A 22,811-nucleotide genomic window follows, 5' to 3' on the forward strand; every position below is an offset into this window, starting at 1 on the left:
CTAATGGAATATTTCTCGTATTGCAGTATAATTGTTGATAAAATGCATGGGATTCTACATATATATACATATGTATATATATCATAAATGAGGCATACAATTAATGGCAGTGGTTCCAATTCTATATTTCTTCATGAAAACATTCCACCACTTTTGTAATTAATGTGTAATTAGAAAGCCAAAAATTAATGCTCTAAGCAAAAATTTTTGAAACGTCTACTAACTGGTACCAAATATTGACACTCACTTGTAGGAGTGAGAAACAGAAAAAAAAGAATATGACTCAAAGATTTTTGCTAATTTCTACTCTGACAAGAGTTTCAAACAGACAACCAAAAATTAATGACCTTGAGATTAGAGTAAAGAAACCTTTCAATTATATAGCTACATATGACATTGAATAGTTCTTTTTCTGTAACATAACTCAAATGTGTATGTGTATATATGTGTGTGTGTGTGTGTGTGTGTGCAAAATATTACAGACAAGGAAGCTATCTTAATGTTTTTCACAAGTGGGATGATAAAGTTACTCATAAATTAATCATAATGTTTTTTCTGAAAGTCTCAAATTAGGTGAACAAGAAGGAAGTTCCTACAGAGTCTTAGCTCAGATTCACCTGTATTCAAAGTAGAAGAAATTGTGAGCAAATTTTTTTTGCTTTTATTACTTTTTTCTGATATAAAGAAGTAACATATCTTGAAATTTTTACCTTTCTATTTCTGTTGAAGACAGAATTCTTTGAGAGAAAGAAAGAAAACATGTACTTTTATAGTAACTAATTGATCCTGTCATATAAATATTTCTAAATCCCCTTAACAGGGTGTATATTTATAATGTTTTCATAAATGTACTTCTAAATGTTTATTGACCTTCTATATTGTCTGATGTTTCCATGGTAAACTGGGTATAGTTCTTACCCTCAGAAACTAGTCATCAAGTGGGAAAACAGTAGACTAAAATGAGAGCAGTTAGCACGTCTGAGTATCACACAATTTTTTTTATCTCTCTGAGAATTCTAACTAGTTTCAACTAATTATTGGAATTTTAAGTGCATTGTATAATTTTTATTCTATTTAATCTTATGTAACTTAGTATTTAGGTTATTTCAACTTTTATTTTTGGTTATTTTGCAATAGAACTCAAAAATTGAATGAATGGTAAAAAGAAAGAACAGAATGAAGAAGTTCTCATAATTACTGGAAAAAATGTGCAGAATGTTTCAAAGAACATAAGCCAGTAGCAGTCAAAAACATGTAACATTGACAGGCTATTTTCTTGACCTAGTTATTATATTGGCCATTCTCCTTTTCATCACATTGCTTTCAGCTACAAATTAAGTGAAGAAGGAAGGACAGCAGAAGATGCTGAGGGAGATAAGCAGGATCTGGACTAGGTGACAATAATGACGTGCATTATTATCTATCTGGACATTTTCCAAGGTTCTGGGAAATTCTTTTCAAGTGGGTTAACAATTATTAAAATTATGCATTTTTTTCTGAATGTTAGCTCAGGAAAAAGAATTCATGCCTTATGTATGTTGACACTTGTAAAAAAAGGAAAGTATTTGCTTTATAAAAGAATACTCACAAGACATGGAAATAAGAGCCCAAAACAATTCAGAATTTCTATATTTGTTGATATGGAATAAGAAAAATTCCAAATGATGTTTTGTCTAATCCAAATTAAGCAAATGAACAAATCCCTGTTTTTTGTATTCTTGCTTTTTATAATCTTGCTTTTGAATGACTACTTTTCTTAGTAGGATAGGAGCCAAAGGGATATTGCCAATTTGTTTTAAATAACAAATATAATTAATCTTAAATATGGTAGTTTGAGAAGACATTGGCCTTTGCATTTATTAAATACATGTATTTTGAGATACTAATGTGCAAATGATTTTACTAATAATGTTTTATTTTCCAATTTAGATATTCACAAAGGTTAAAATTATACACTTAAAAATTTGTTTTCATTTACCTCCAGCCTTCTAAAGTAGTTAAGAAGCTTAGCATGAAATAAGAGAATTTTATAAAAATTATCAAACAAGAAATGCTATGTGGATACATACATATTATTTATTCATTTATAATTGTTTAAATTCAGTTCCACATTATGATCATGGTAAATCACACTCCAGGCAATACCCATTTTCCCTAGTGATTAATGGAGTACTGTTGAGTTTTCAGGGGTTGTTTTCTTAATTTCACTAGCCAGGAAGCATTTTCCCTGTTGAAAAACAGGTGTAAACATCAATACTCAAGATAAGGAAGTGATCTCATGCTGCTTTCTGGTGTCTCCAGTGAAGAGAATTCAGCAGGTAGGGTCTGTAGAATGAGTAGAGCTATTTATCAGAAGGAAAGAACTAGAAAATATCTGGTGTGACTCAAAGTCTTTTATTGAGAAAATGACAGGAAATCTTTTAATAGCAAAATAATCTGTCAAACACTCTGAATATATAGGAGCTGTGTGACAAACATGTGAAATCAAACCCCAGCACAGTAACTACAGGTAATTTGGGAACTGTTTCTAATTTCCTCACTGTGTAAATTGCATGCCTATCCATTTGAGACAAAGTTTTGCTCTAAGGATCTTCCTGAGATTCTCGTCCCTTGACACCAGCTATATTGTTTCAATGCTCTCTTGCTAGTCTTCATTTTTTTTATCTGGTTTGAATGAAGGGAGGGAAAACTTGGGCATTGAAAGCTGAGTTAATTCTTTCTGTTTACTACTGTCTGTGTATTTAATTCGATGTTTTTACTTTTGGCATCTTGATTGATTATGAATCAGGAATTCAGTGGTACAGTTCGAGTCTGTGTTCAGTCACTTCCTCTACGTATGCCATATTAAAATAAGGCACAAACCTTTCAGAATATTAGGTTCCATGCTAGTTGACTTAATACTTGTTAAAGACTCCTAGGTACTGCAAAGTTGTTAGAAGGCGTTACCAGCTAATGGGGTAAGAATTGTAAGACTCCAAACTGTACATTAACATCATCTGTGAAAACAGGAGAAGCAAAATAACAATAATAACAACAGTTGGCTTCTTTTGTTTGTTTCTAAAGATTACTGTCATCGTGTTTCCCATCATTAAGATTTCCTCAAAAAAAAAATGAAAAGGCATTTAACATGTGTATACACATTCATCATTAACATTTATTTAATCTTAAGTGGTGATATTTTTGTTTATTTCTGTGTGTGTCTTTTTTTGTTTATTTCTTTGACAAAGCATGTCATTTTTTGTTTTAAATATATGTATTTTGCTACTGCATGTCAAACTTTTCAAGTGACTCAGTGAACAAATGGATTCTGGTCATTTTAAGTTTCACTCTAAATATTACAAACAATCTGCTTATTCTCAAACATGGCTCCAAAACTTTGCCTTGGGTTGGAGCATGAAAAAGAAGTGAAAAAAAATGACAGAAACTGTATGGTACAGTCAGTTTTGTACCTGGTATCCTGCTTAAGCTTGTAAAAGTTGAATCTAAATAAGATATATGTGCTTAAATTTGAATCATTTGTGTTTCTCTTTTGTTTGCATGATATGATTTTGTTTTGTATTTTGTTTTTTCCACTCACCAGATGTTCCCAACACTTTGCTTCCCACTACCATCATCCCTTCCCTTACCACTGCAACAGTCACAACCACTGTAGCCATAACAACCAGCCCAACCACATCTGCAGCAACCAACAGCATCAGAGGTACAGTATACTTCTTTGCTATGGCCTGGAAAACAGAGGAATGTAGCTATGTAGAGGTTTTGTAAGGGTGGAATAATAAAGATCCAGTTTTATTTAAGTATGAAAGGTAAATAAGTCACCTAAACTACTATCAGTTAAGACTATTGAAATATAATGAGACATGATATATTTTATTTCTTAGTGTCATTTATGATTATCAAAACATTCTGGAATACAGATTAAAATATGTTACCCTACAATATTAAGCAATTAAAATATGGATATGGAACACATCCTTAAGGACAAAAAAGAATTACATTGTGGTTGAGAAATATAAAAAGCATTTATGAGCAGTCATTGAGTAGTAGGTACAATGAAGAAATGAACTTACTTTCCACATAAGCAACGTTCAGAGAGGATTTGTCATATTTAATTCTGTTTTTCCTACTTATATGTGTTTTCTGTCATGTTGGCTATACTAATATATGTTATGCTTAACAATTTAACTTGAAATTCATGGCACCTTTACAGTATTACGTGTAATTAAGTTGCAACAAGGGCACGTATGCTATTATTTTTCCTTACTTGCAAACGGTTCTAAGTTAGACTATCTGTTTTTCTTGGGATTTTTATTAATTCTTATTATTCTAATGAGTTACTATCTTTGAAAACAGTTTCAGTAGTCTTCCTCTTATTCCAGGAAAACATAATGTCTGTTAAATGTTGGGTTTTAATAACCATGTCAATTGTATTATTCAATGTTCAAGACTGATGATGAAAATTTCAGGGTAATAGCAGTAAGAATTTCTCAGAAATATCTTAGTTTATTTTTGTATGACTGAGTGAATTATGTTTGAGCTCAATTTATAAGTGAGAATATTTTAAAGGACTTTCTTCATAAAATGGGGAGTAAAGAAAATTAAAAGTTATGTGATACTCCTATTTTTAAATTACCTATCAAATTATTTTTGATATAATTATATTTTGAAAGAGTTCATTTATTTATAAGCTATTTCATAATTATGATTAAAAGGAAAATTAATAAAACTATGTTGTCTAAGTATAGCAGAAAACTAAAGAGAAGGAACATTTTCAGCCTGCAAAGTTTCTTTTTAGTTTATTAACCTCATCTCTTTCTCCCATATAATAATTTGAAGTAAACTACTATGTTTGATTTCATTAGGTTTAAATGGTATATCTTAAAACTTCATAAATTATAGCATTTATCTTTGTATAAATAATAAATGATAGCAAATGAATCACTGCTAACATCTCCATTTACACTTTCATAACCTCTAACATTTTACAGTTTTCCATTTTAGATATGATAAATATGCAATTTTAAATAAATTTAAAGACTCACAGCTATGACATTATTAGAAATCAAAATAAAATGAACAAAAGAGACTGTACTGAAGTCGGGCACTGGTGGCTCACATCTGTAATCTAGCTATTCAGGAGGCAGAGATCAGGATAGTGGTTTGAAGCCTAGGCAAATAGTTCTCCAGACACTATATCAAAAATACTCTATAGAATAGAAAAAGGGATGGAGGAATTGCTCAAGTGGTAGAGTGCCTCAAAACTGAAAAAGAAGAAAACGCAACAAACTGTGCTCAAGTGATCAAAGTCATAATCTTGAGAATTTGCACATCTCTTCAATTTGTGCATAAAATGTATGTGTTTAGGAGGAGGAAGAGAGTCAACAAAATGGGACAATTTCAGGCAGCAGTATCGTGATGCAAATATGTGTACTAAAACATAAATAAGTGAATGAATTTGAGCAATTGTGGGTAAAACACTGAGAATACCTAAGAGGATGAGTTTGGATTATTTGCTTAGGTTTCAGGTCTTGGACAGTGAATCAAATTGATTCTCTGTATTTTCATTCAGAAAACTGGAGAAACTTTTATTTCCCAGGGTCCTCTTGCAAATTCATGTGCTGAAGAACAATCCTGAGATGAATTAAATTTAACAAATTTATTTGAGCATGTAAAATGTTAGAACTGGGCAGCATTTAGGAAAGAAATTGTTTCAGAAAGTCTCATCTTCATGTTTTATTTCTAGCCAGAGGAAAAGAAGTAACACAGAGACAACCCGATTGGCTACAGTCATCATTTGATTGGGCATGTTCTGATCAGTTGGTATCTTGTGACTGACATAAGCATGATTATTATAATTGGCTGAGATTCATCTGTCTCATAAATATACTCTTAAATTAGCAGTTTGTTTGCATATTAGTTTAGATTGAAATTTGCTACCCTAACCTGAAAGCAGCTTTGAACAAAATTTTATCACCTAAGTACAGAAACAAACTTAGGCCAAACATCAATTTAACAGGGACTATGTAGAGCTCAAAAAAAACCCTGTGTATATATATATATATATACATATATTACACAAAATCAATACAGTATGATTGCTCAATTTATAATTCATTTTGACAAAACTATCATATTAACTGTAATTGCATAACACAGTTAATGAAATTGTAAATTTTTTCTACTATGGCATAATTCTTTAATGTTAGTTCTCTGATTACTTTTTAATTTCAAATTTATTTTTTATTGAATATATGAAGAAAATATGGTACAAGAGTGTACAGAAATTCTGTAACTCTCATGTACCTCATCCTTTGAAATATAACAGTCCATAAACTTTCCATGAAGTTTAAAATATTAGTGTTTGATGTTATATATCTAAATAAATATAAATATAAAAATTTGAAGACATTTTTCATTCAATTGAGTACCCAACTTTAAATATATAATTTCAATTTATAGTAATCATGCTAATATCTGAGAATCATTAATGAAACCATTGTTTTATAAATGATTACATAACATTTTTTAAGACTGATGTGAGAATAGTGATGTATAGAATTAGCTATGTATCCTTACCATAGTTTTTTAAATTGTAATTCATCACTGAAACTTTTATACTTAATATGGATCTTAAGATCTTCTAAACCTTCTAAACTCAACACTGGTACCTCTTTCTGCCTGTCAAGGCAATAAATACCCTAAAAGTGCAGATGTAAGCTGATAGCTGTGGAAAGATTTATAATATCCAATGAACTCTGAGTGTGTTCAAAATAATTCTCACATTTCAATAAATTACAAAAGGAAAAAATTCTTAAAACTAGTGATGATATAGTTTATACAATTCATGTAAACATCAAAATGAATTATTTGTTCAAATCTAGAATAGGTTTTGCACTGGACTTTGAAATGATAATTTCAAACTAAGTACACTGTATCATATGTCTGATAATCCCAACCAATAATAGCAATAGACACTTTGTTGATAATGGCATTGAAAATTAAAAAAAGAATTTCTTTTTAAAGAAGAAAACATTATCAAACTGTCTAGAATCAGATATTATTGACCAAACTCAAAATATTTAAATTTGGGTACTCAATTGTTCACAAATTTAATTGCACATCAATTGTCCCAATCTATTTTGGCTGTTATAACAGAGCATATAAAATATTAAAATATCAAAAACTGAGGAGATTATAAATAATAAATATTTATTTCTTACAGTTCTCAAGTATAGTAAGTCCAAGATTAAGACCTGGCTGTATTTAGCAACTGGAGGGGACCTGTTTCTCAAAGACAGCCACTTCTATCTTCTGTCCCTTACATGATGAATGGATTAAGACAGCTCTCTGAGCCCTCTCTCATAAAAACACTAATCTTCACTCGTATGATCTGATCACTTCCCAAAGACATCATCTCTTAAGCTGTGGAGGTTAGGATTTCAGCATATGAATTTCAGGGGACAAAAACATTCAAACAATAGCACAGACTTTCTTATGTATGTTTAAAAGTATAATATGAACTAAAATATTTTAAATCAATCATGTGCAATAGAATGAATTTTAGTGTACTTCTAGAATGAATACAGTTCTAGTCCAGGAATTAAAGACCCATATTCTACCATTATATTTTAAAATCATGTGAATCATAAAACTTAATTACTTAAATGTAGATGTATTTAAGGAACTATGTAAGTAAAATTACAAAAATGCTCCTTTTGGAAAGATCTTAAAAAATGATTCCTATTCCTTTCTAGAGACTCTAAATCAATCTTAGAGAACTGTACAAAAGTTTGTATACACAAAGCTGAGCTACGGATTAAATTGAGGTAAATTGCACAGACAGAGATAAATAGAGATGAACTGTCAAATTCTACTCATATTTAATGTAGCCATTTTTCATGAGCCACAATTACCTAAAACTTGGCCATGGAAGAGTATTATTTGTATGCAGATTTCTTTACCTCAATTATTTCCTCTCACTGACTTTCAAATGAAGTAAACTCAGGTAAGAGACACAAAAAAATGACATGTTTACTTGAAACTAGTGCTAAAGCATTTATTTAATTAAATCAGATTTAAAAATCATTACTGATTTTAAATATATATAAATACATGCATGTACATATATGTATATATTGCAATATATACACAGTGTCTGCATGCATGGGTATATGTGAATCCTGTTCACTTTTACATTTATTTGATTTTATAAATGTACCTGCTTTTTCCCTTTTTGTTTTAAATATTTTTAAAAATGGGATACAAAGATGTAAAGAAACATTTATCAGAGTTTAAGAAAAAGAAATCCAGCAATAAAGAAAGAATGGAGCTAAATCATTATAAAGTCACTATAAATGTACTCAAATAGAGCATTTGGGATGTCAACAATATATCATCTTGACACAGTTAAATTCCTAAGTATTCAAATCAAGAAGTTGTTTATGCTCTTTTACTATAAGTGCTTAGCTATTAAAAATGTTTCTAGTTTTATGGGTAGTAATAAAACACAATCTGTATGCTATTGTGAGGTTTTAAAAATTAAGTTTCAATATGTTGCTTTTTTTTTACTTGATGAAAATTAAGTAATAATTCAGTATCCAGATGGTCTGTACACAGAAACTTACTTATCTGCAAAAAGACAGGTTTCTACATTTAGGCCATAAATGGAAGCTAAATTTCCATTAGTCTTTAAAAAGAGTATTACCTGAAGTTGAGTTTTTCATAATTAAATATGTCAAGCATGGTTCCTAGTGGAAACACAATACTAAGTACACTTCTTACTAGGAATATATGTATATATAATGTTTTTTTCTACAGTTGGAGGTACTTTTGACCTTGCCACAAGTACCATATTGTTATTGTTGATGGATGGTATGTACTGGATATAGGTAGGAATGCTGGCTGGGTATCCAGGTCCTTCAGTTAGCTATGACTAAACATTTGAAACATTCCAGTGTGTGAGGAAGAATTATTCCTGATTATCATAAAATGCTAGCTTTTTCTTTCATGTTTTTGGTTTGAACTCAGGGCCTTACACTTAATAGGCAGGGTCTCTACCACTTGAGCCACTCCTCAGCCCCTAACATTATTTTTTTATTCTAGTAGACCTTATTTGGAATAGGATTATATGTCACTAGTTATACATAAATATTTCCAAAACTAAATGAAACATATGCTTCTGGCTCATGTGAAATTGTATTCTGGGAACATTTGAATGTCTTTAAATATTGACCAATTTCTTTGAATTATTTAAGAACTATTTGAGGAAAGTTTGTATTTGTATTTTATTCCCAGTACCATATATTATGGGTAGTAGAACATATATATTCTCTTTTGTTTTCTAAGGGCACTCCTATAGGCTGTGTAATTCAAAGCATCAGATACTCTAAATCAATTCATTTTAAATCTTGATATTTCTTTGGCTCTCATCAATTTAATCAGAGGTCTTTGTCATATCAGCTCGCAATTTTTAGGAAATAATTTTACTAATAGTGCTTTCACTTCTATAAGTTTAGCAATAGTCTAATTGATTTTATAGGCAGGATCCTGGATTTAATATAATCTAATAATATATATGTTTTCTGTGAAACAATCTTTCAAAAATGGGCATAAAGCTTTCTTAGTAAGAAATTTTCTCTTCAATTTCTTAAATTCATTTTTAAGTAGTATGCATATTTGATTAACTGTATTAAGTTATTCAACTTAATAATAATAAGCCAAAATCATGCCATAATTATTCAATTTCAGAAATCACATTACGTATAAAAATATGGAGACTAAAGTGACAAAATTGCATGTTACTGGGATGATCCCATGTTTTATATTTAAACAATGTGGCTCACATATGTGAATAAAAATTTCTAGAACGTCTCTGAAATTATTTTAAAAATCATTAATAAACTAAACTGGTTGTATCTTTCTTACTAACCAATGAATTAAATTTATGAGCTGTGCCTTTAAAGCTGAAAAGATTGCCAGCACTGCCCTTGCTTCTTTGACTCTCTGCATGAAACACAGTTAATAACCTTGTGTGTAAGCATGGTGAAACACTGAATTGATACTAATTATACCAACTTTGGGGCAGAAGGTGACCTTGACTTCAGCTGGAACTTTTATCCAGGACAAAAAAATAAGACCAAATGCCGCAAAGGATGACTTCCAAGGAGAGTCTAATATAATCTATTAACTTTTGGAAATTAGTGGAATTGTAATGAGTGCTCAGAGAATTGTAGTGTTTTAAACATTTTTTGCTTCAATAATGCAGTAGTTTCTTATTTCTCTAGATTTCAAATAAGTTCATATTAACTTTCTATACTCATAAATTAAGCTGTTACAATAAAATTAAAAGCTACTTGGTGCAACATGTGTATAAGATGAATACAGAGTGAAGAGAGATTTTTCTGGGTGACTTATGAAATATGTACAAAATACTAATGCATCGTAGGTATCACAACAGCTCATGTTGAAACTCTAGCAACACTGAATCTTACATAAGGGAATTTCTTTATAAAATGATTGACAAAAATGATTAAGAAAACATAATTGCCTTCATAGGTTCACAGAATTAAACTGTTACAAACAAACAAAACTACTCAAGACCAACAATAAATAGCAGTTTCTCTATCATACATCTGAGTTTAACAGAGTTAATCAAGCTAAAAAGACAGGGTTAATAAAGTAACTGTAAATACTAACAGGTGAGCAGGAACAGAAATTACGTTGTTCAGCAATATTGTTTAAAGAATTACATTAGTATAGGAAATTCTTTGCAAAGTGATCAGTGTAATAAGTGGAAATACTTAATTTAAGTAAAGCAGTTTTTCATCTAAGAAAAAATGATGAGCTCAAATATTTCTAGGATTGTTATATTCAAGTCATTAGTAAGCAAAGAATGCTAAGCAATAAGTATTTAAATGGGGAAAGAAAAAGCTATGATGAGCTGACATTAGTTTTATTGAAATACATATTTTTTCAAAAGCAGTTGAAACATGTGATGTCAAGAAACAGTTTCCATAGTACAGACAAGGCTGTGCTGGAGGAGTACAAGCTAAATTGTGTAAGATACACTTGCCATAATATAATATTCTCTTTTTCCTATGTCATGATCTTTATAGATTATAAGACCCCCTTCACACAGCCATGGAGAGTCTGTTACTCAGGACATCTGCAGAAAACTGAAGACATTCTCAAAACGGAGTGACCTGTAACAGAAGCGCGGGCATGGTTTGCCGAGCTAGTAAGGGATAGAGACACACAAAAACACTAGCAACAGCAAGATGGAAATCTGCAGGGCCAGAAGAAGTGAACAGGTTATGCTAATCAGAGACCTGGGGTCAGAAAAAGTGCAGCTTGCAAAGCACATTTCTCAAGGAAAGCCATTGTCACTTTCCAAATTCCAATAAGGTAGAGACACTGCAGGAGGGGAAAATAAGTATCAGACCTTTCCTCTTCTTCCTTCTAATACTTTTTCATTAACTGAATCTCTGAAAAATCAGAGTACTCTAGATGCACCAATGCAGAGAATTAAGCCTCCCAGGCTGACAAAGTAAAACAGCGTGAAGGCTGGATTTGTGTACTAATTAGGGAATAAAGAGCTGAGACATATGTCTTTCCAAAAAGCTCTGTACTTGTCTATTCAGGATGGTGAGATTTTTATTTTAGTTTTGCTATGCTTTCATAGGTATGCATATTACAAGGCTATAATAGAGAACTAGTCATGGTGGTAAATGAAAACCTTCACGACTCATTTTAGTACATAATTTCTTTGCAGATTGGGAAGGGACAAACTCTCTAGGTAGCAGGAGACTGATTATGAAACTTGATGGGGCTGGCTTTGTTATAAGATGCAAAGAATTCTGCAAAATATATTTTTGACATTTCAATAACCCACTTTCCCAGAGGAAATACATCTTTCTTGTGAGGAATACTCACCTAATTCATTGAATAGTGAGAGAGCACTCACTTAAAATATACATAGATGCAAACAGTTTCTTTTCATCTGGGGTAAATGCTTCAGGAATCTTGACTACAAGGCAAAAATATTTCTAAAAAATGAGATTGGAAGTTAATTAAAAACTGGCATACTTATGTCCTATTAATTTCCCATTAAAGGAATTTTGGAGTCACATAAACAAATAATTCTCAGTCCTGAGATGATAGTTTTTCAGAAAAGAAAATCATTTTCCTGAAAAAAAGATTTTAGCAACAACAATCACAGTCCTTAATATATAACATGATTTATCTGCTTTTTATGTTTTTTTAAAATATGTTTGTGTTATTCAGTTACGTTGTCATATAGGAAACACATAAAGACAATTTAGCTTGTTTTCACTCTTTGCTATACCTGTACATATGTTATAGTTTGTGTCCCCGACTCTACCATTGAGGGGCCAAAAAGTTTTGTTCAGAGTGGAATTTTAGAATAGTTTTTAAAAAGACTAAGATCATTTCATTTTCTGGTACTTTGGGAATCTTATCCACCGGTCCTGAGAAGTAGCTGGAAATTGAACACAGGACCACAAAATGCTGTCTCTGGGAATTAAAAAGCAAATCCTCATATACTTTTCTCATAGTCTTGCCAGGTTAAATATGGTTATATTCCATCATAAGTTTGAGTTAAAAGAAATGAATATGTGAATGAGAGGGAAATTCTAAGATACTGCTCACATTACTACCTCATACTTATATTTCTTTCTCTTGCTTTTTGACATGGTACTGAGGATCAAACTCAGATTCCAGGATACACAAAGCAAATGCTCTACTATGCACTTTATCTCCAGCCACTCATATTTAAATTTCTAAATTATCATATATTTCTAACTTCTTCAATATTTTACAATGTCTCAATGTCAGATCTTTTTCTATGATAGTATAGAATTTTAAAGTAAAGATGAGGGATTAAATATCTTTTTAAATGATGTGAGCCTTTATTAAAAACTAAAAATAATATAAAGCAGAATCTAAAAGTGTAATTATAGTTCTACAGGGTTAATAATGACTAACTTACCAGGATTCAGCATGAGAGTTGTTGGGGCCTTGATATTTGGTGTTGTCCTGATTTGACATCTGCGTGTGTGATCTCGGAAAAGGCAAATCCTGTCTCAGTGCTCCAGTGAGTCACACGAATTCAAAGTTGCTTCTCACTTCTTGAATTCTATGAAAAACAATCTGACTCCTTCATCAGGATTTCAGGGACCAGTATAATTCCCATGTTTTTCAACTGGAAGTTGTGGATAAAATCTTTTTGCCATTTGAAATGATTTGAATAACTTCCATAACACAATGTTATGTTTTCAAATAATTTAAGTTGGAATATTCTGAAAGGATAAAGATGAAGATGAATTATTAGAGAATAGCCACACATATCTCCTTTGTCACTGTACACCAGTCATATGCCTACAGCTTTTCCTATTCCTCTAATTTGTATACTCATTTTCTACTAGTGTTTTCTCTCATAAACCTAAGTACTAAGACATACTTTATCTGTAAAACCTCTCACCTCAGATTATGGGTTAAAATTAATACTGACTTCTAGCTATGCACTAATGCATATGAACCATTTTTACATTTTGTTACTGAGTCCAGGTCTCTGCAGATCAATCACATTTTAGTTAAATGACAATACACAACTTAAACAAGTATTATGGTACCTTTTTGATATACTAAAATAAAATGATTAAAAGCATACCTTCTTTACTCTTAGTATCTTAGCTCTTATTTTCCATTTTTCAATTTATAAATAGTGTGATCTCACCTAAATTATTGGGCCTCAGTTTCCAGATATAAAAAAGTACAAATTATCATAGTATATAGTTTTTTATTTTAATTATATTTATTCAATTAACTTGCTTAAAATAATACCAAGCAAATATCAAGGCTGGGTGTGGTGGCTCGATCCTGCAATCCTACCTGCTCAGGAGGCAGTGATCAAAGGATTGAGGTTCCAAGTCAGTCTGAATAAAATTTCACAAAACCCTATTTCAACCAATGGCTGGGCATGATGGGGAGCATCTGTCATTCCAATTATGGGAAAGCATGAATAGGAAAATTGTGGTTCAGGTTGGCCTAGGTGTACAGCAAGGCCCTATCTCAAAAATAACGAAAGCTAAAAGTCCTGGTAGGGTCACTTAAGTGGTAGAGCATCTGAGTTAAATCCCAGTACTTCCCAAAAAAAAAAACCAAAAATCATCTAAATGATACAGCATAAAAAATAGTTTGTTCTTTAATAAGTATCAATTAGATTAACTGGCAGTTGATACGTGAAAGCTATAGTGTATAGTAGTTGACTGTTTTGGTCAGCCATCTTGTTTTATAACAGAATACTTGAAACTGGGTTATTTATAGTCAAGAAATTTATTTGGCTTTATGTTCTAGAAGCTGGAAAGTCTGAAAGTCTTAAAGTCTGATGTTGGCATCTGGTGAGACCATCATGCTGTGTTATTCCTTGGTAGAAGTTAGAAGGGCAAAAGAGGCCCAGAGTTTAATTTTAATAGTAAAATTAGAACTAAAATTGAAAACCACAAAATTCTGCTTTCTATTATGCTCTTCGTTCCAAGAAATGCAAAAGTTAATTTAGAAAATCAAATTTAAGAAGTCAATGCATATACTTTGCTGAAACACAAAGATGTAAAGGTCTTGCTAATATTCTTTAAAGAACACATAGATAACAGACTAGTCCTAGTTAAAACTTTATTTTTCTGAAGAATTATGAGGCCCTTTATATATTGTATTCACAAAGTTGAACAAATATATTTTATATGTTGTTTTTATACGCTCCCACTCATGTTGGTGGGGAACTTATTTTTTGTTTTTTTATTGTCTTCTTTTCTTTTCTTTTTTTTCTTTTTTTCATAGGGTCTTGCTATGTAGCCCAGGCTATCATTGAACCTGAGATCCTTCTGCCTTAGCCTCCCAAATGCCTGGTTCTCAGGAACTAATTTTTAAATCTGAGAGATGCTTATTGGGATTATCTATTTCACCAGCTTTTCTTAAATATGTAATTCTAGCAATGTACTGAGTCTTAAAACAAAACAAAGGATCCTTCTTTCAAATTCTTTGAAAATGCTACTATTTTATTACATGTCTTCACCATTCTTACTAGTTAGTACTTTCTCTCCTACTTCCATCCTAGACCTGAAAACTTAATATTATCAGAAGAGCTAAACAATGCATTGGACAATGTAGAGCTGTAATTGCATTCTCTTCCATAAACTACTTCTCTATTCAAGGTCAAGGTTATCACTTTCATCTTTCTAATAACATTGGCTTTAAAATGAAAGCATTTTGTTTAAATTATACCTGAAGGTTTGGTATTCAAAAACTAAAGGGTATCACTTGTAAAGTTTTATCTATGAGACAACAATATAAAGCAACTTCACCATTATTATCTGAACAATAAAGTAATTTCAGCACCCAGAATAAATTTCAATTAAAGCTTTGTGAATTATTTGCATAACTAGTACTTAATTTTGTTATTAGAACCATAAGCTTTGACATCCTTTCCTTGATTATTTGTTCATAATCTATAAATGGAGGAACATAATTACATACATAGGAGCTGTTTAGAAATTGTAAAGTATTGACTTATTTCAAAACCTTTCCTTCAACTACTACTCACAAGAAGTCAATTGTTTTTTTTTTTTTTTTAATTGGGAAAAAGAAAAAGAGAATCTCAAAAATTAATTTATTTATTTTTAAATGACCTATTTAAAGTTCAGCTAATTCAATTTGTATTCGATAAGTACTTGATTACTATTAGAAGTTATTGATATAATTGTATAATTATGTTAATATAATGAATAGTGGAGAAAAGGTGAGGCTGCCACATTTTCTACACAATTCATCTTTAGTTTTTGTTTTTATTTTCAGTGCTTAGAAAGTCCCTCTTGCCCCTACCAGATAAGATGAGCATACCATTTAGGCATGCAAGATGACATCAGAGCAAGGTATTATTAAAGACAGGATTCCAGAACAGTCACTATTTTCCATATATTGTTCTTCTTTTTGATCAAGAGGAAGCAAGATATCAATAAATCCTCAGAATATTCATTATGATAAGCAGCATGCAAGGTCCATCTTGCATCTTTACATACAAGGAGAGGGGTGGAAGGGAATATTGATGGGAAGTTTTGTAATAGAGTTGTTTCACCTGTCATGCAGAAATGTTTGGGTAAAGTAATGGGTGTTGAAATATGATAGATACATTTGGCATGCACAATTTTCAGTTCTATTTTGAAAACTGTTTTCTTAATATGATAAAACAAAATTACAACTTATATTTTATTTAAACTGTAGCTTATTTTCAAAATTTTGAAAACTTTATGACATTCTGGTAGCTGCAGTTGGGACTAGGGCTTCCCTAGTTCCTTGAACACTTTTTTTTGGCTGTGTAAAATACATCATCAAACACAACTAAGTGCAATTCAACTATTCCAAGGATGTTAATTGAGAAGAAAAGGACAGAAATAAAGCTGACATCAGAAAGCAGAGAGAAAATTATTCACTGTAACAATAGCACAAACTAAGCATTTTTTTATGTTGCAAGAATAGAGCTTGGAAAAATGAAAGGTTGAAAATTTTGTTTGTTGAGATAGCCTGGATTTCATTTTTTAATGTAAGCATTAGCCTTAAACATATGATAGTGCTCTCTGTTCAACAAGACTGAGGCGAGAATATAGATTTAATTATGAGCAGAGGCCAATTTGCCACTAAAGAGAGAATACATAGAGGGAAAGGGAAAAATTAACTGAGATTTGAATTTATGGCCCACATTTTCTGTGTGATGTCAACAGAGATAATTTCCCAAATGGATGGAAACTTAGCAGAGAAAATATCTTATGAGAGTGATGAAGTTTTGATTTAACTACTGAGTTAAAGAAGTAGGAAGTTGAATAGGAGCTTACATTTCCTGGGAAGATTTTTCTCATTGATTCCATGGATATTTATCATCTGTTTCCATGAGGTACTGTGGTAACCTGTGGAAACAGAAGAATTAGCAAAAATTTGAAATAGTCAGTGACTTCACAGGCAATAGAAGGCATAAGTATATGGTTCTATGATTTTCTCTGAGAGACCATCATTAGGAACCTTCCTAAAGAAGTGGTAATTGTTAGATATGAAGGATTTATGCAAGATATAAACTTGGCAAGTGGAGGAATGGAGAAAATGAAGGATCATTTCCTGGTCAGGAATACCAAGGTCTTGAAGTGAAAAGATTAAACAGTTTGAGAATGCTGAAAGGGCACCATTGAAGATACAATGCAGATATGAAGAAAATGATATGAAGGTATATAGTAGTTAAGATAAAAAGTCTTGCAGAACCTTCAGTAATTTAAGTACTTGATCTAAAAATAATTAACCCTAAGGGTTATAAGAAAATTAATTCTAAGCCATATTTGTGTGCTTATAATTATAAGTCCAGGTACAGAGAAGCAAATGAATAAGAGATGTGCAAGAGATAATAGAGAAAGGGTAAAAAGTTATTGAAGTAGTTCTGCTGAAAACTATAATGGCTTAGAGTAGGTTGTTTGGATTACAGATAGAAAGGTGGGATTGTTAATATTTGCCTGAAAAATGCAATTTTCCTTATTGTTCAACTATATGGACAAAAGAACAAGAAATGTAGGGGAGTTACTAGTGGGAAGGAGGAGGGTATAGGTATATTTCATATACCTATATGAAATAGAACTAAGAAACCTCTTGGAATTACCTTAAGTGCAGCTGGGATATGGTTGAGGGGAAGAGACGATGGGGGCAATGTAAATAATGTACAAAATAGTCTAATTAGAATTGTCACTGTAATTCCCCCCACATAATGAATATATCCTAATAAAAAATATATATAAGAAAGGGAGAAGATACCACAAGTTTCTGGCTTACCAAACTTAATGGGTGATGGTGCCCATTTTCAGAGATAGCAAACACTGATGGTAAATGTAGAGTTAGAGTTTGTTTTTGACATGTTACATTTGTTGTGCATTTGATATCTCCATGCAAAGATTTAATATTAAATAAAGAGCTACATCATATAGCACTAGATCTTTTACTAGTTGTTGATGTATAAAATATGTTGCAGCAAAACTCGGGATAATGCCAAGAGAGTATATAATGAACAAAAACTTCAGTCTTTGACTGGCTAGAGATCATAAACTCATAGCGGTGCAGGTTTACATTTTTTTTGATAGTCTTCAGAGTTGTCAAGAGTGAAAAGAAATGATACTGTAAGAAATCAACTAGTTAGGAGAAAATCATGGATTTTTTAATCTGTAAAAGGAGAATGACAGACTAGATAGACACAGACGCACTTAATTAAAGTGGAGAGCGGTAAGAGACAAATATAGGAAAACTAAGAGTTTGTTGCCAAAGAACTAAGAGAACTAAAACTCTAAACTAAAGATGAAAAACTGGATCCAGAGTTGCCTTATAAGTGGTTAGCCTAGCTGATGAAAGTCAGAATGGGAAAAGCTTTGAAGCAATCAAGTAAGAGTTGGACTAGAGTTTAATATTGAATCCTTAGAATACTATATAACATTTGGGATATAAAAGCCTAGAGAAATAATTCTGGAAGCCATTGTTGTGTTGTAATTGTAGATATATGATTGTAGTTGTCTGATAATTGTATCATAATTTCCCTAGGTTTTTATAGGGCTTAAGTGGAGAAGAAAATGATGAAACTTAGAGCAAATTTGGTCAAGAAAATTGAAAGATTTATCAGTAGGTTGGAACTAAATATAAGTAGATGGTAACATGAACCACTAGTAAGAAAAGAAGAAACTAAAATATTGATAGGCCTTGAGCTCTTAATTCTTCTGTTTCTTCTTTTCTTTTTTTATTATTGTTTTGCTGGGGGTACATTATGACATTTACAAAAGTTGTTACAATGTATCATAGTTGAATTCACTCCATCCATCATTCTCCTTCATCCTTTCCTCTCCCCATTCCTGGGATAATTTCAACAGGTCTCATTTTTCCATTTACATACATGTGTACATATTATATTCAATCGAGGGCACTTCCTTCTTGATTCCAAAGTAGTGGAAAAAAGTTATCAGTCATAAAAGCATGGAATTTGAGATGATCATTAATCTAAGGTGTGTGTATTTCATGACAATTGTACTTTCTTGGAGAGATAGGAAGAAATTAGCAACTCATGCCACAGTTTATGCTTCTCAAATAAGTAAACTCTGGAGTCCAGAGAAACAATGTTACAATTTGTTATGTTCTGAATTAACATGCAAAGTTATTCTTATGATCTCCCTATCTTTGATGACTTTTTAGAAGTCTATGATTTTATTATTATTATTATTATTATTATTATTATTATTATTATTATTAAGGCCTCACTCTTGCTAGGCAGAAGTTCTACCACTTGAGACACATTCTCAAGCCATTTTTGCTTTAGTTATTTTTCAGATAAGGTCTTGTGCTTTTTGCTCAGGCTGGCCTAGGATGGCGATTCTCCAGCCTGTCTCCCATGTGGCCAGGATCACTGGCATGAACAACTTCTTTGTTGAGATGGAATCTTTCTAGCTTTTTGCCTAGGCTGGAGTTGAGCTAAGATCTTTCCTATTTCTGCCTCCTGAGCTGCTGGACTTACAGATATGAGGCATTGGGCTCAGCCTTTATCAATCTATTTTATCTTATTACTCTATTTTCTCAGAGTATAAATCTGGATATTCTTATGCTTTTTTAATTACAATCACAATTCTATCGTGCCTCCTGAGGTAATGTATAACACTCCTTGACTTATGTCTAGTTGTTTTAAAAGGCATCTTTTCCCTACATGGTCACCTTCTAGGTGCTCTTCAAATTGGCACATCAGATTCATCTGGGGAACTTCGAAAAAATTTCCTTCAATGCTATCCCTAGAGATTCACGTGCATGGGTCTAAAGTTGACAAAAAAGTCTCTGATCTAGTACAAAAGGCCTAAAAGCTATGGGTTTCAAATTGGTTCATAAGTAAGATATTTTTTAATTGTATTTTAATGCCTTATTTACATGATATTTTGTGGATAATTTGCTTTTACCTCTCTTCTGCTGCCTACAACAGACTTTCTAGTTAATGTTTCTCATGGAATTTATAATGTTATAATCATTAAGCATAGTAAAACTAAAATGTTATTTGACAACAAAAGATTTAAAGCAACATGATTTATTATTATCTGTATATCCCTCCTGTCTAACTCAGCTCATTATAAAAGAAAATCCTTCTTCCTCTTCAAGGATGTTTAGCAGATACAGCCTGAAAGAGAAAGGAAAGGCTGGAAATGGAATTCAGTAGTACAGCATCTGCCTAGCATGTGTAAGGCACTGGCTTCAAGCCCAGAACTCCAAAAGAAAAAAAAAAAATAGTTGGAATATCCTCTTTTGTGATCAAAGACATTTTTATTGAACTTCAAAGTGGCAAATAAATGTGGGGCAGTTTGGTTTCCTTCTATTGTAAAATATTTGGGATCTCTCACTTCAAGGGTTCATTAGCTGTTTCTAGCAGCTTCCACCTACCCTATTCCTCATTGCCCCCATGGGATGTGGGGCACAAGGGAAACCAATGCAAAGTGACAGACTGGTTTCTGAACAGTAATAAATTCCTCTGTCTCTAATTCAAGAGCCTGAGGTCTTCTGTCAGTATGCTTCTATAAAAAAGTGGAAAGTTAACTTAGCTTGAAAGCAAAGTAAAATCCCAGACTATTCATGGTCCTTGACACATCTATAATTAAAAATTAAGGACACTTATTCCATAGAATTGCTGTGATTATAATATTGCTTTGAGATAATGAGATAATAAATGTAAAGTGTTTGGAATAATGCCTGTTATATTTGGAATAATCTCAAAAATGTATCTATTAATAGTATAAGTATTCATAGTTTCAGAAATATCTCTGCTCTGCATCTTCATAGTTATAAATACATGGAACAAATGCAATATAAAACTCCACAATTTAAATAATGAATTCCTATGTAAAACTTTTTGTCATTCTAAATTGGAAACAAACTGAAGTGAATACTGGGATAACTCAGAAAAATTAAATTTGTAGAAATTACACCATAGTAGAGAAATTATTTTACTGAAAGGGAGAAAAACAAAGCATTTCCTGCCGATAATTATTATGTAGGTAAACTAGGGACCCAATGCTACCAAATTATTTAATCTTAAAAGGAGAGCCAGAAAATTAGATTGGAAATTTTTAAGGTTAAATTTTTTCATATGTACTTTAGCTAAAATCCATATCTTTATCTACCAGAATCATGTCATAGATCTTTTTGTGGAGGTATGGCTCAGTAGTACAGTGATTGAACAGCATGCACGAAGAGCTAAATTCAATTCCCAGTACCACAAATAAAAATAACAATGACAACAACAATAATAATAGTAATAAGCAGTATATCCAGTGACAAAGGAAGATGATGTCTGGTAAATATTGGCTAGATGATCAATACTGATCTTGTGAAAAGAAAACAATAAACAGAAGCAGAAATCAATAACATATTTATACCATTATTTTTAATTGCACAATTAAATAACTGCCAAGAATTAGAGGCATAAAATTTACACAGTGATATCCATGTGGTATGTGTCTTTTATCACAGCACTCACCTGAAACCCAACTTCAGAAGGCCTTGCCATCATTAGACAGGATTTGGTACAAACTAGTGTTGAAATTCTGAATGGCTACTGGATAATAATTCATGTGGTATTAAACAGATGTCTTTGTGTTTCCCTCAATTTTTTTAAACATCCCACATTATTCTTGTGAAGCACCACAGTTGAGGGGCTCCTCAGATGACAGTGAGGATAGGAAACTAACTCCTGAATACTCCTGAGTACGGAGAGCATGTGATGCTGATATGAATGCTGTTCCTGGTCAAGGAAGAAATATTTAACATTTACCTGGAAGTTAGTCTGTTTTTGTTTGTTTTTATAGTACTGGGGTTTCAACTCAGGACCTCATACTTGTTAGGGTGGCACTCTACCACTTGAGCCACTCCTCCAGCTCTTTTTATGTTAGGTATTTTTAAGATAGGGTTTCTTGAAACTATTTTGCCCAGGTTGGATTTAAACCATGATCCTCCTGATCTCTGCTTCCTAGGATCACAGCTGTGAACCACTGACTGGAAATTAGTCTTTAAGTTAATTTTGTCCTGTTTCTAAGATGGACCTACATCAATTCTAATCAAAATGATCACAAATACAGAGAAAAAGCTTTTTCTACTGTGGGTTATTTACGCAATAGGCACTTAAATTTTCTTCGTGATTCCAATGATGTTTGTTCTCTCATTCTCCATGACGGAGTAATAATATTGCCATTTTGTGAATTGCTGCCAAAATGGCAACCCCACACCTTAACAGAAATTACCATGCTGTAAGACAGCCCCACCCCTACCAAAGACTACCACGCATGTGCTAACTTCCTTAACCTCCCCCTTCTATAAAAGCCATGCCTGGCCCAAAGTCTGTGCTGTGCCATCTTTCCCCAGCCAGCCTGGTGGTTTGAGCCAGTCATTAAACTTTGCTCTTGGACTTGAGACTTTTCTTGTGAGCTTTCTTTGTGAGTGGCATTTCTTCTAACATTTTGGTGCTGTGACTTGGATCGATCGGGGTGCGCTCCTGGCACTGACCTTGCTCTCCTGGCCTCCCCAGACCCATCCCACTCTCTCTCTCTCTCTCTCTCTTCCTCTTTAAACTCCCATTTCCTTCCTCCATGATCTGAGCTGCTTTACCAGGACCCAAGATCCTAGAAAGCACTGCTCCCTCACTTGCTCACAGGGAATTTCCTCCACCCCAGCATGCCTTCAATTGCCATCCACCACTGGCC

The 22,811-nt window shown here is 32.3% G+C and overlaps 1 protein-coding gene across 3 annotated transcripts in view; it reads left to right on the plus strand.

Annotated features, from left to right (window-relative positions):
• Cadm2 (cell adhesion molecule 2) overlaps nt 1–22,811 on the plus strand; it is a 1,035,444-nt gene that overhangs the window by 950,794 nt on the left and 61,839 nt on the right. For 2 of the 3 annotated variants that reach the window (XM_074072932.1, XM_074072933.1), the window contains one exon: nt 3,581–3,700. The exons of the other annotated variant lie outside the window; for it this stretch is intronic. In XM_074072932.1, the coding sequence (XP_073929033.1) occupies nt 3,581–3,700 (120 nt within the window). The remainder of the gene's footprint in view (nt 1–3,580; nt 3,701–22,811) is intronic. 3 annotated transcript variants of the gene reach the window in all.

This window comes from Castor canadensis, chromosome 5, assembly GCF_047511655.1.
Source record: "Castor canadensis chromosome 5, mCasCan1.hap1v2, whole genome shotgun sequence".
Classification (NCBI taxonomy): domain Eukaryota; kingdom Metazoa; phylum Chordata; class Mammalia; order Rodentia; family Castoridae; genus Castor; species Castor canadensis.